Source organism: Meles meles, chromosome 2, assembly GCF_922984935.1.
Source record: "Meles meles chromosome 2, mMelMel3.1 paternal haplotype, whole genome shotgun sequence".
Taxonomy (NCBI): Eukaryota; Metazoa; Chordata; class Mammalia; order Carnivora; family Mustelidae; genus Meles; species Meles meles.
Genome location: NC_060067.1, coordinates 149,868,494 through 149,882,813, shown reverse-complemented (window position 1 = coordinate 149,882,813; position 14,320 = coordinate 149,868,494). Strand labels below are relative to the sequence as shown.

General features: G+C 37.3%; 1 protein-coding gene across 1 annotated transcript in view; it reads left to right on the top strand.

The window, feature by feature from the left end:
- The window catches only part of LOC123935992 (hedgehog interacting protein), a 94,196-nt gene extending 86,579 nt beyond the window's left edge, over positions 1 to 7,617 (top strand). Inside the window, exon 13 of the mRNA XM_045996811.1 lies at positions 1,955 to 7,617. Coding sequence (XP_045852767.1) covers positions 1,955 to 2,148 — 194 coding nt within the window. The 3' untranslated portion in view covers positions 2,149 to 7,617. The remainder of the gene's footprint in view (positions 1 to 1,954) is intronic.
- The last annotated feature ends 6,703 nt before the right edge of the window (positions 7,618 to 14,320 follow it).

Genomic DNA, 14,320 nt, shown 5'->3' with positions numbered 1-14,320 from the left:
GCTATCTCAGATGTTAAAGTATCTCTTGCCAATGAAAATGTGTTCAAATTCATATTTTATATTATCTTTAATGTCTAAATGTTGTCTTTTCTTTATTCTAAACATACATTTGTTTCAAAAATTATAACCACAACTTGTCTATATATTGTCTAACAAAATGTAGCCAACATTTAAAGTCACACATACAGTATACATTTAAAGCTTAAATTGCTTCAGCAGGGATAACCCTATCTGGTTGATTAATAATAGGGTTATATGTCTAGGAGAGAGCTATCATAATTAAAGCTCTAAGTAATTACATCAGTTAAAACAAATATTTATTTTTATTGACCCATTCTGTCTTCTTTTTCCATAGTTGACCTAAAAATGAGAATCATTGTTCAAATGCACAAATATTCTAATTCTTGATACTATATCTTTCTTCTGCTCCCTTTGATGCCTGACGATTCCTATTCTCTCTGCTTCTTTTATACAGTGTCCATTCTGTTGTACTTCTTACTTTGTATTTTGTCTGACCTCTTAAGTCACCTCAAGTTAGCAGATAACAAAAATTTACTGAGTGCCTTCTGGTAATAGTATGTTTAAACTGAGGGTAAACAAATTATTTTGAATATAGGTGGCATTATACATACCATTATAGATAATAATAATAATAGGTGATGTAGATGAAAATAGACATTCTTTGAGATAACATAAAGTTTGATTTCAGTACTTTCATCTTTCTACTAGTTGGTTTAAATAGTTTGAATATATGATAAACCAGAACCATTTTATAAAAGTAATCTATTCATGATGTTTTTGACCCAAGCAAGAGCTTTATTCATACACTAACATAGTTCATCTCTTAGAAATTAAAAAAAAAAAAACCCTCTAATTATTCTCTCGTTTTTTTCCTTTTCATTTGTCAGCCACAGACCCCTGGGTTTTAATTAATGCATTTGAAAAGGTTAAAATAACCTTGTCCCCTAAAAGTATAAAGAAACATGTTCAAGGAATTCAATTCTGTCTATAGTTGCTGCACATCCCAGTTTTAGCCCATCAGTAAAACACAGTTAACATATACAACCAACTTATCTCTGCATCTCATTTTAGCAGTAGATCTTTTTTTAAGAGAATTTATTTATTTATTTGTCTATTTATTTATTTATTTTAGAGAGAGTGTGCAAACGGGGCGTGGGGGGGGGCGGGGCCGAGAGAGAGGGAGAATCTCCAGCAGCCTCCGTACCAGCCTGGAGCCATGACCCGAGCCAAAACCAAGAGTCAGACATTTAGCTGACTGAGTCACTCAGGTGCGAAGTCTGCTGCGTTTCCCATTGTAGTAGTAAAAATCCTTATAGGAAGAGATCCTGTTTATAGAGGAACCCTGAAAAGGATTGCTATGAATATCCTTCCCTGGCTGACCGCACTGCCCCAAGCAGGGGCTAGAAAGTGTAATGGGAGATGAAGCCATAGAATGCGCTCCCAGGGAGCAAAGAGGAAGAAGAATCCGAGGCGGTCCACGTGGGAGAGATCCCGTCTAACTTAACCTGAGAACTGACAGTTCCTTTATACTGCACTGAAGATGCTGAAGCGGCTAGGTCTCCCTTTCAGGCCAGGCCCCTCCCATTTTAAGGTCCTGCCCGGGAGGCATGGGAACTTAGAGTTACTTGGAACAGAGGTTTGCAAGAACTGAAATCCTCGTTTTAAACAGAGTCAGTTCCGCAAGGGATTGAAATTGTTTCCCATGATCTCTGCTTCCCTGGAAATGTCTTCCATTCTCTACTGACTTCTAGCCCCCGCATAACCTGCTTTCCTTCTTGCATTCATTATCTTTTGGATCATTCATGACTGGCTACCTCCTCCTCCCCCTCCCTTCCCCTACTCATCAAATATTTGTTGGCCTCCTACTCGGTGCTGTTTCTGACATACAGAATGAGAGTGTGATTTTATTGCTTGTTTTTTTTCCCCCTCCCAGCAAAATGCGAGCCAGCATGTCGTCATGGAGGTGTGTGTGTTAGACCAAACAAGTGCCTCTGTAAAAAAGGATATCTTGGTCCTCAGTGTGAACAAGTGGACAGAAACATCCGCCGAGTGACCCGGGCAGGTATTCTTGATCAGATCATTGACATGACATCTTATTTGTTGGATCTAACAAGTTACATTGTATAGTTTCTGGGACTGTTTGAATATTCCTTTCCAATGGGCATTTATTTTTTATCCTGTCATTAAAAAGAAAGACTGTTATCCCACTACACACTTCCTGTGATTTCATTTTCTTTTATTAATTTAAAAATAATTTTCCAGAAATGGGCAGATCCTGTGTGTGTATGTTGGCACGTTTGTTCACCTAGGCACATACACACACACACTCACAACCCCTATACGTGTGGTTGCATAACAGATGGGTTTTAAAAATATATATTTCCTTGTGTGGAGTAATTTACACAGAAATTCCATTGTAAATTGATAACGGAATTTTTATGTCACCAGAGGAGATTATTTGACTTCCCAGGAATTTTCTGTCTGTAATAACTAAAGTCAACTTAATGGAGTTTTGAAACATGACTGTGCAATCTGATGGATCTAATAAAAAAAAAGGCAATATTTTTATATTAAAGGATTATAATGTGAGAGAATGTTTCAGAACTCCCTGATGAATTTCCAAATGGGAGACTTGATATAAAATTGTAATCTTCGTTTGTGTCCGTGTATCCAGTTACAGAATGTTACTCACTTACCTTCTTATTGGCCGAGAAATCTGGTTACTCTAGTTTAATCTCAAGATTGTTTTCAGGTGTTTTATAGTTAAATCATAATAGCATATTCTAAAATCAATCTTCCTAAAAGGTCTGCTTTTATTATATATTGTATCTAACAATAGGCACTGGGTTTGTGTTACCTATTTATATTTTTAATTTTATTTTTATAATATAGACATCACCTAGATGAAACACCTTTGCCTTGTCCTGTAAAATACTAAAGTTACATTTTTCACCAACTTAATTGGAAAGAAGGGGAGTGAGCAAACAGTCTTTAATGTGCTGTGGATCTAATCTAGCCATGTATCCTTGTGCCAACATGTAATCATTAACGACGGATGAAAAAGCAAGAAAACAGCCAATCCTTATAAAATTCCAGCATTAAACTTATGTAAAGCGCTTTTCACCATAGCAAGACTGTCAGTGTATGTGTGATTAGAATGTTGCAGATTTCCCACTGAACAAACTCACTGGGGAAGAGCTCACTTGTTCTTAACAAATCTTGGCTATGTAAGCTGTCACTTGTACAAATTTTTTAAATAATAATTCTCGCCAAATATGAGTTTTAATGTATATGTTCCTTTAGAACTCGATGAAAAGCCTCTTTGGTTAATGTATGAATAATTTTTTGTAAATGTTCTGTTCAGGTTTTTAAAGAGAGGCCATGTTCTAATTGAAAGCAGCGAAAGTCTGATAGACATTTTTCCTACTGGTTTTCGAGGCCAGCGCTCCACATTCAGGTCCTAACAAAATTATAAGGCCTCTTGGCACTACTGAGAAAACATCTCTCATGATGTGCACACTAGCTCTAGGTTGTCCTGTAAACATCTGTTCTTCCAGAATCTAAATCGAACACTAACGTAGATTATGCAACACAGGCTGACTTTCCAAATCTGCTCCTTACCTATAGGAATGTGAGCCTCAATTAAAAAGAATAAAATCGTGTAACTAGTATTTCTCTATTGTGTTAAGGTGAGAGATTTGCAATTAAAGCACACTGAGCATTTATGTAGAAAGGTTGTTTAAGTACACTGCTCTTGTCTTCCATATATGATTACTTAAGTTTCAAGTGACCTCATGCCGAATGGAAATGGGTTGAGAAACCTTGGTTCAGTGCTTAGTGAACAATAGCCTGCATTAAAAAGTGCATGCATAATTTTGCACAATTTAGATTCAATTGACAGTCTATTCAAAGAAGTCTCCGGATTAAATGAGCATGGAGACCAAATTGCCCTCTTACCCCAGGAAAGGGGTGGTCCCTCCTAGTCACACTAACACTTCATTGGCCCAAGAGTGTGACAAATCTTGCCCTGAACCTGCAGTAGCCTGCATCTGGAGGTTAATAGCAGTCTTTTGTCTCCGTTGCTTTCTCTTCATAGCCCTTTTACTGAATTCCATCACAGAAAGTTTTACAATTAAAAAAAAAAAATGTCCTGACAACCATTTTCGTAAATGGACCTTAACATCTAATCGTCCCTTATTCAGCGTGGGTGACATTAACAAAATGTGAACTTCTGGTAAGGGAGCCAGCTGTCTAAATCTGTCAAATTGTGCGGTTTTATTACACATTCTCCTGTTCATAGTTGCACCGAAAACAATAAGGACACTGCTATACATTGAGCAAAATCTGAAAAATCCGAGGTTTCTTCTTACACACTTAATCTTTCCAGCTCTTCAAAAGAATCTCTCCGAAAGAAAAGGTGTTATATTGCCATTAATCCTCCTGTTTAAAAATATCTATATAAAACTGACCAGGCGCAGACTTTTTACACAGTCCTTTCCCAAGTGAAAGAGTTTCCGATGTCTTAGAAAAACATATGTACCCCAGGTGTCACTGCCTTTTCTATTGTGAGTCCTTAGAATAAAAGACCAAAATCTTCTAAAAGAGGAGATAGCGAGATCCATGGATATTAAATCTGAGCAAAGAAGCGAAGTCATTGGAGTCATTTCTTTCTCTTCTTGGGAGAGATGTAAAGAGCAGTGGCTAATCGACAGCTGCAAATCTGAAACTCTGTGATCATTTCAAAAACAATCTTTTGGCCTTTTTTTTTTCAATAAGACTTTTAAACTATGTGACTGGAGAATTATCTTAAATGCTCTATGATAGGCAGGTAGGAATTGGTTTCAAGCACGGGTCAGGGTAAAGTGATTGGTTCTTAAAGCACACAATCAGAACGGAGAAAAAAATGTCCTTGGCATGAATGTGGATTCATGTGAGATGTGGATAAAAGTAAAATAAAGAGATAGAAAAATGTATATGATTATACCTTTGTCCATTCTGGAGCTTAAGCTTTGGGTGTTAATTTAATGTGAAGTGCTATTAGGGTAGTTATAAAGGTTTGGAGAAAAACTCTCTACCACTGCTCTTGCCAGACTCTTGTGCTGGTTCATAGAACCTTTTTTCTTGCCAGTTAGTTAAGGTAATGAAAAGAAAACAGAATTGGCACATCATTAAATTGAAAAGAAGGGAAGAGTTTAAAAAAAAAAAACAAAAATAAAAACAAAAAAAACCCTTGTGTGTTGATAAAAAGTTCCATCCATACCTGTTCTTCTTGGAATTGTGGCTATTGTAAAATATTTTATCACAAAGATACTCAGAAGTCTTCTCAGATAATGGACTACATCATAAGGAACAGAGAAACCTACACATTCCAAAAATACAACCTAAATAGAAAACCATTCCCTTTTTCATTTCTATACTTCAGAGCAGGAAATCACTATTGATTTCCTTGAAAATGATTACATACCGATGTATTAACAACTTTAATATGTTTCTTTTGATATTGCTTTTATCTCTCCATCGTAAACTGTATAACAAGCCCACCAGGTGAGAGACACAAGGTTAGATGCTGTATCTAGGGTCTTTTAAAGTATCATTAACTTAAACTTAATTATTACTCTAAGATTCTTAACTTTGAAACAGAAAAGAGAAGTCAAACCCAAATTTAAGTGGAAAATAAGGTAGACCACAGGCAGATATAGTTGGCTGATCAATAAATCAACAGTTCTGACATCTCTATAGAGTGTACCTATAGTATTATCTCTACCTCCACCCCTGCCTCTCTCTCTCTCTCTTCTCCCACCCACCCCCTATGTGTTCTTCCATTAACCTCTTCCTTCCCTCCCATTTCTATTGGATTTGACTGAACAGATATGTCCTCAGTGCACCGATAATGAAGATGTCCTGGGGTAGGTTGCTATTGATTTTCCTGCTTACGACCTTTTCTTTATTTTCCTAAAAAAATACCCTCTCCCACTGTCACATTTGCTCAGATGCTGTATCATGAACAGTAGACAAATATGAACATACTAGATTGATCTATTACAGTTACGGAGAGAAATAACCAAACGCGGAAATGACTACCAGCCTGGATGCTCCAGTTCACCTTGTTTCTGTCATTCACAAACTGGAAAACACAAATATCCCAGGCAAGAGCTTGAGCTAACAGTAGGAAAAGTTAGTAGCTATTTCCTATAGTAGCTATTTCCTAACAGGCATAACCATCTCTACAGAGTCTGTTTTGCAAAGGATTATTCCAGATCTCTTCTTTGCCCACCTCTGGGATGAGACTTGAACTGGCAGAGAAATCAGACCAAAGTCTCATGCCCAAAAAATGTACACCTGTATCACCCATAGGAAGTTAGTGGGCCCCTTATTATGAATGCTGGCAATACTTTCAGGAAGTTCCTCTTTAGAATATCCTGAAGAAATGTTTACTCTCTTACATTCTTTTTCTTCATCACACTAACCCAAATTAGTCACGCCTCCAGTAATTAATGAAGTCAAAGAAGGTAGAAACCTAAGAACAGAAGCATTTCGATATTAAAAATACTAAAAACATGACCACAAGATCTGCCAAACACGAATCCTAGCCAACTTCAACACTTCTTTCTCTTAAATATCTTCTCATAAGTTTTGGAAATTGCTTTAAAATAGCTGTTTAGGAGAGTAAGCTGTATTCAAGAGAGCATGAGGGTTGTCGTGCTGTATTGTTCTCAATCGTAACAGTAGTTTCCCTAGCTGTCATTAAAAGATGTATTCCTTCATCAAATCAGCACTTTCTTAAAATCTCCAGTTACATATGAGCCCAAGGGACACCCATCACTTACCTTGCTTTCTTTTGTGAAGGTCATATATAAGTGGGTTGCAAAAATAAAAAATAAATAATGGATTGCTCACATTCACATAAAGCCTTAGGCCTAAAATTTGTTACTGCTCTTTTATTTCCTTGCAAGACTACACACTGACTTACAAAAAAAAAAAAAAAGATATCAATTCAATGTGAATTCTAAAGTTACATGCCATTATATATCACAAAGTCAGACATCAAGTTTCAGTTGGAATATTTTTTTGCATGTGTCGATTATATATTAAAATCAAAATACATGTATACATATACATGCAAATTAACAAATGTTTGGGGAGTTACCTCAATTGACTGTAATATTTTAAGTTAAAAAAGCACATTTTAGCACATAGGATAGAAAAAGCAGAATATTAACAGTGATGGGAAATTCATAAGGGATAAATTTAAAATAAGATTTTCTTCACAGTTAGAGGCTAGTTGCTGTACATTTCCTTTTACACTAAAAAAACAACTAGCCAATAGTTTCCATTCACACAAGTCATGTGTTGTCAGGTTTGGTGTAGCCTCTGTCTAATAAGTATGTTGGATCTCTCTTTACCTCATTCTTAAAATGTGAGACATGCCTTTCCTAGAATAAATGAAGATTTCATGTATAGTAGAACCTAATACTACTAATACATTCTTTCCATAGCACTATTGAGAAACTGAATTGACAACCTTATGGGAAGTCAAGTATTTTCCATCTCTCATATTCACAGGACATTTTTGCACCAAGAACCATGTAGTAGCAAGGTAAATGATAAAAATGTACTATGGAATTTGGGGGGACTTGATTCCCTAGGACATGTTAAAGAAGACTATTAATTTAAAAGAAACCCTTCTAATTCAAGTGAAAAATTATCAAATTATTATCATCAATCAGCATAAAAGAAATCTGCAAAGAAACTCCTGTGTCTTTCCTGGCTTTATCTGGGATTAACTTTGTCCAGTTTTAAAGAACAGTTAACTTTATCATTCTTCCAACATGTTTTAGTTTTCCCAGCTGTTCATTTTCCTCTGGGTTGTGGACAAACGGGACAATTTGTCGGTAACCTTATTCGCAGAAGATACCAGGACAAACCCTTGTTTGAACTTCTGTTAAGAGGCAGAAAGCTGTAGGAACCAGTAGTGAAAGCAGGTACATGTTTGAGGGAGCACAGTTAATACAGGTATTAGCTGGGATTTCTATAAATGTTCATCTGAAGAGAAACAACCAAAACCATGGACTCAGATAATCCTTCTAAATTTGATTTAATCTGATTTATTTAACCCATTTATTATAACGTGGTTTTCTTGGATCAATCCTCTATTATTCAGCTATCCTTCCATTTATTAATTCCACAAATATTTATTGAAGTGCCTAGCATGGTTATGTGCTACAGAAAAGGCAAGGACGTTTACTGTGGGGGATTGTGAACCCAGTGGGTATGATGAACTTGTTCGAAGCAAAAGACAATAATCAAAACCAACCAGCTCCAATTCAGCTCAACTTTAGAATTCAGCAAGAATAGTACAGATGGCCTAAAGTACATCTGTGTGTATCTGTACATGTGCACACACCCATGTATATATATTTATCTATCTGTACAAACACTACATATGTATACACACTATCTATGTAATATATAATATATGTATAATGCATATAAATTCTAACAAGTGTATTTGTGTTATCTTTAAAATAGAACAATTGTATCTTGAAGTGGTAAATGCAGAGAATTGGTTTTTATTGTTGATCTGTGGATTTAATGATTTTTAGGTGAAAAGGATGTTTAAGTGTACAATTTCTTTTCTTAATTTAATATATTTATGTAAATGCATGCCTGAAAATTGGTTAGATTGGCTGTGTTTGTGTCCTTTAACATGATAAAATGTATTAAACTTTATCTTAAGACCTGATGTTCATGTGCTATTCTAAAATTCTTTTTTTAGTATTTAAAAGTTTTTCCTAAATACTCATACCAATAATATAAATGCTTATTTTTAAATATTCTGTACCCAAACTACCTCTTCAAAATATCCTTGCCCTTTGCCATTTTTCATGTTCTAATTTTAAAACTTTATTCCACAAAATATATGCCAACATTAAGGATCGGTTATTGCATATATATATCTTGGAAGGCCATAGGATGTTACGGTGATTTAAATGTATCCTATGTTGTAAATGACTTAAATCTGATTCTTTTAATCCAGTTAGACTCACTAAGAAAAAATGTACAAGAGCACCTGGAAGTGCTGAGTGCCCACATTGAAATGAAGAAGCATGTAGAAAGGGTGGGACATGAGAAAAGGTGATTGCAGATACCCCCAAAACTTTGTTGACCTTGCTGTGTTGCTTTCAGTGGACCTTAGCAAGAGTCTTTGTATATGGTTAGATATGCTGTTTTGTGAACGTAAATTTTAAATCTGCCAATATTCTTTAGAAGAGCAAAATGATTTCATCTGGGTCTCCTTTCTTCCTGAATAAATACATCTCTTTGACCCATTGAGAGGAAAAGCTCTTTCTCCATAAGACATGTTTATTTCTAAGAGAATAAATAGTGCTAAAAGGTACTTATTCAAAGATACTCCCTGAAAACAGATTAGTCTCTAAAAGTTTTAAGTTACGTAAAAATCACCCCATGAAAAGTATTCTTTAGCTCATTTCACAGTGGCCTGAGAGGCCCCAGAGTTCTGTCTTCCTCAGGCACTGCCCTTCTGGTTCTTAGCATGCGTCCCCACCACTTAGCCCTCACTCACCCTGTGTTTCCTATCCATGGCTGTCCTTCCCAACCAGATTAGAAGTCTCCTGAGAATACCTTCTACTCTCATAATCCCTGACAGACCTCGAGCAGCTCCTGTGTAATTGCCATAAGGAAAATAATAATCATTCATAGGTAACAGCCTAGAGACTCCAGTGTTTCTTGCTGTTGCTAATTTCTCTGGGTTCCTTCCCTCTCCCTTGATTGGCTTCTGAACTCTGCCATCACCAAGGTAATCAATAACCCCTGCATTAGATTCCCTTTGTTGTGAATACTTGAAATGGTTTCTGTCTTCCTTTTTTAGAACCTGATACATGTGTTCATAAGAGTGCTTCAGACACAGATGAGGAGAGATAACATAGTGGAATTACACAGCGACATGATGAGATCTCTTGTAGGAGAACACATTCAGAAATCATTCCCTTGAATCCCAACGTGATCACAGGAAGATGTAATCAGAGAAATCCTACCTCTAAACCTGATACAAACCCTTAAATTATTCAGGCAGCTACCAATGGAAAAGGCCATTACTCTCACAGTTGTCATTAAGAATTGTCATACTTACAAAAAAAAAAAAAAGAATTGTCATACTTCACATGTGTACCTGAGCTTCGAAAAAAAGGGGGAGGGTGAGACAAAACAAAACAAGAAACTATCAGCTTCAAGTTTTGTCCAGGAGTCTACTAACATAAGAGATAGTTCCTTGAACTTACTTCTTTTCACTCTTTTTTTTTTTTTTTTTTAGATTTTTGTAGACTTATGTACCATTTCCAAATGAAGCACAATAGCAGATCTCATCAGAAAAAATCTCAGTTTTTCCTATTTGGAGTCCCAAACAATTCCCTCTAGATATTAAATCCTACCATCATTTGAAGAAATGAGAAGATAAAAGGAAGAAAAACAACGTGGATGAAATATTTCTTTTGCATTTCCATAATCTGATTTATGTTTGATTTCTATGCAATATTTTCAATGCTTAAAACAAATAGAATTTTAAAAAGGAAAAGAGGGGGCAGGAAGAGGAAGGGAGAGGCCTGGGTAACTCCTGCCTATGAAATTCACTCTTCTTGGGAACATGCCCACATCAGAAACTACTCGAACTCACTCTTGTAATTTAATAAGATGTTGTCAGATGCTTTTGACATATTTATAGCCTTATAATTAAAACTACTTGATGCAAAATCCATGTGCTTGATGTAAAGCAATTTATATTATCATAGACACTGTGTTCTATGATCTATAGCTACTAAAAATCATACATGCCAGGTGAATTGGCAGCAACCCTGGCTAGGGATGTGAGATGTGGATCCTGGGCTTGTGTCTCTAATTATTTAGATAGGTAACACTGCATAAGATTCTCACTGCACCGCGACTCAGTTTTTTTATGCATAAAATGAGAGACTTAGGTTCCATCTGGCTCTAACAGGTATTGCTACTAAATATTATTAAACCCAGGATTCATGTAGATTGCAGATCTGAAATTGGCAAATCTTAGAAGTCTGTTAACTATCCCATTTCATTAATTTCATTAACTAGAAAAGACACTCTTACTCATTTCCCTCTAGTCTCCCAGCCTCTTCTCTTACCTTCTGTGGGTCTTTGTTGTTTTCTCTGATGTATTCTTGGAATCAAAGTACTTCTTTCATTTTTTAGTCCTTTCATGATTCCCACAGCTCTCTCTAAATTTCTACCACACTATCTAATCTCTGGCCATCATTTGCTTTGTGCACAAGAAGTACACTGTTACAGGGAGGATACCATTCCCTCCAGGATCCTCGTTGTCTAATTATGCTGTCAGAATCTGTCAGAAACATTATTCTCTTTTCACAAACTGTATTCTCAAGAAGACTGCTATAGGCACCCTACCTGACAGATAGATACCATATTCTAGTCAGAGGCAGGGCATAAATGCCTGATAGACATCATCTAAAAAGTGAACAATTCATGATACAGAAGCATCAGTCTTAAGAATAAAATGGCCAGGGGGCGCCTGGGTGGCTCAGTGGGTTGAGCCGCTGCCTTCGGCTCAGGTCATGATCTCAGGGTCCTGGGATCGAGTCCCGCATCGGGCTCTCTGCTCGGCGGGGAGCCTGCTTCCCTCTCTCTCTCTCTCTGCCTGCCTCTCTGCCTTGTTGTGATTTCTCTCTGTCAGAAAATAAATAAAATCTTTAAAAAAAAAAAAAAAAAGAATAAAATGGCCAGTTACTTAACTAGTAAAAATTAGTTTATTTGAGAATAGCAGAGGAAATACAATTTGGGACATGCAAAATATGATGAACAAAGGCAAGTCCAAAGAACAAAGGAGTGGGGCTTGTGGGAAAGAAGGGAGGGATTGTTTTGAACAAAAGTCTATTGGAGGCCAGCAGAATTCGGGGTTATGATGGCTTCTCATTGGCTGAGTTGTTGCTAGGCCAGAAGAAAATCTTCCTTCTTTCTGCAGGAATATGTAAAGTAAGCTTCTTTTTGCTGGGGAATGTCAAGTAAGCTGTAATAAGTGGTACATGAGTGAGAACTCTCTTCCTTGCTTCCTGACTTGACTTTGAATTAGGTTTCCTTTATTTTCACATTTACCCCTTTGGATCTAGGTCTTTCCTCAAATGCATCAGTGCTCAAGTATCTGGTTGTTTATTTATTAAATGTTTTTATCTGTCTATGTACCTTGGTGCCAGGAAGGCCCTTTCCTGAGAGTTATGTCCCACACTACAGAGAAAGCAGGTGGTGATGGAAACAATAGAAGCCACATTTGAACAATAATGAAGGTAGAAGGAGGGGCTCTTGGGTATTTTCCACTCTTAAGTTCATATCTTGTCTAGATTGTATGCACTGGAAATCATCTCAAAACACTGAGCTAACATCATTCTATTTTTAGTGTATCACTTCTACAGAGATCTGACAGGCAACAGGTACAAAGTTTAAAAGTAATTATGCAAAACAGAATTAAAAGTAACATGACAGGGGCACCTGGGTGGCTCAGTGGGTTAAGCCTCTGCCTTCGGCTCAGGTCGTGATCTCAGGGTCCTGGGATCAAGCCCCACATCAGGCTCTCTGCTTGGCGGGGAGCCTGCTTCCCCCTCTCTCTGCCTGCTGCTCTGCCTGCTTGTGACCTCTCTCTGTCTGTCAAATAAATAAATAGAATCTTAAAAAAAAAAAAAAAGTAACATGACAAATCCAAGTTATATGATGGCTCTAAACCATGACTATAAGACCTGAAAGTAGCCAACTGAACAAACCAAAGAATCATGGGGAGTTGGGTGAAATCTATTGTTATCAGTGCCCTTGTTCTCTGATCCCATACATTTGTGTTTCTACCACTACTGGCATTTATTCAGATATAACAAGTGATATTAGCTATTGCACAAATGCCTCTTTCTTCACCAAATAGGTAATCAGGCACTATAAGATTGTCCAAAACTACCTTAGCCAACGAGTCAAGTAATGATTGTTGGGTATGCTACTGCTTTGGTTGTGAAATCGGCTGGCTCTCTTAATGTTGGGGAGAGGTTTTTAATCATACATGTTCATTGGCACTTACTCTGACCCAAGGGAGGAAGGCTGTCCCAACTGAGGCAAACCCAGAGTTATGTGTGACTCCTGGAAGTTTCTGTTTAAGATGACCATAGAAGCTTAATGGGGTGGACCAATGGGAGGACCAATGGGAGGCTTCTGAGTTGTTACAGATATTAGCAGGGACAGTTAAATGTCCTAATAAACATTGACCTCCAATTCACCAGCTATCTAAACATTCATATGCCCATGAAAATGCTATCCACCACAGACAAAAAGAAAGCCAGGTGGAGCACAGATGACCCAGCTAAGGTCTAGTCATTGAAAGATCCATTAGCTGAAATATCCTGATTGACCTTTTAAGCAAGGGGTCAGAGGAATTGGGATGACATTCTGTGAGGTACCATTAACTCCTAAAGAGACCTTTTTAAAAACCCTTGCAAAAAGGAGTTAGGCCTTTGCATTTACCTTGGGTGCAGGGGGATAGATCATATTTAAATAAGGAAAACAACATGGGGAACCAAATATCCTACAGTTTTCAAAAGTGGAGGTGTTTAGACAGTAATGACTAGGGAGAGGTTGAAACAAGGTATGGGAACACCTAGCTGTAATATCCTAAGGCAATAGTTAACATTCACAGTCTTGCAGGTATAATTGACAGTGGCAAGAGGGTTAAAGAGAGATTGTTACAGGTAAGACCAAGAGGACTCTGACATCATGAAAAGACTGGAGTCTCTGGTGACAGATCCAGCAGCCAGAAAGTCCTTCCCCCTACCCCGTTTTTTCTTCTCTCTCCCTTTTTAAAGCAGGCTCCACACCCAGCATGGAGCCCAACATGGGGCTTGAACTCATGACCCTGAGATCAAGACCTGAGTTGAGATCGAGAGTCAGACACCCAATCAACTGAGCCATCCAGGTGCCCCAAGGTTTTCCCCTTTTATTATAGACTGGGAAATGTGAATAAAAGCATTGTCTTAAAGAAAGAGAAAATAAGGTCAGAAGCAACAGCAAGAGAAAGGTATAGAGGGCTGAAAAAAAAAGGCTAAATTAAAAAAAAAAAGTACACAAGTTTGGTTCAGTCACCTTGGGAAAGCGGTCTGCCTTAGCTGTCATCTGCTTCAATTCCTGGTAAGGTCCCTTTCAGTGAGGTTGGAGGGAGTCTTTCTGCAGGTGTCTTTTCCAGTGATGAAATCTTCAGACTGTAGATTAT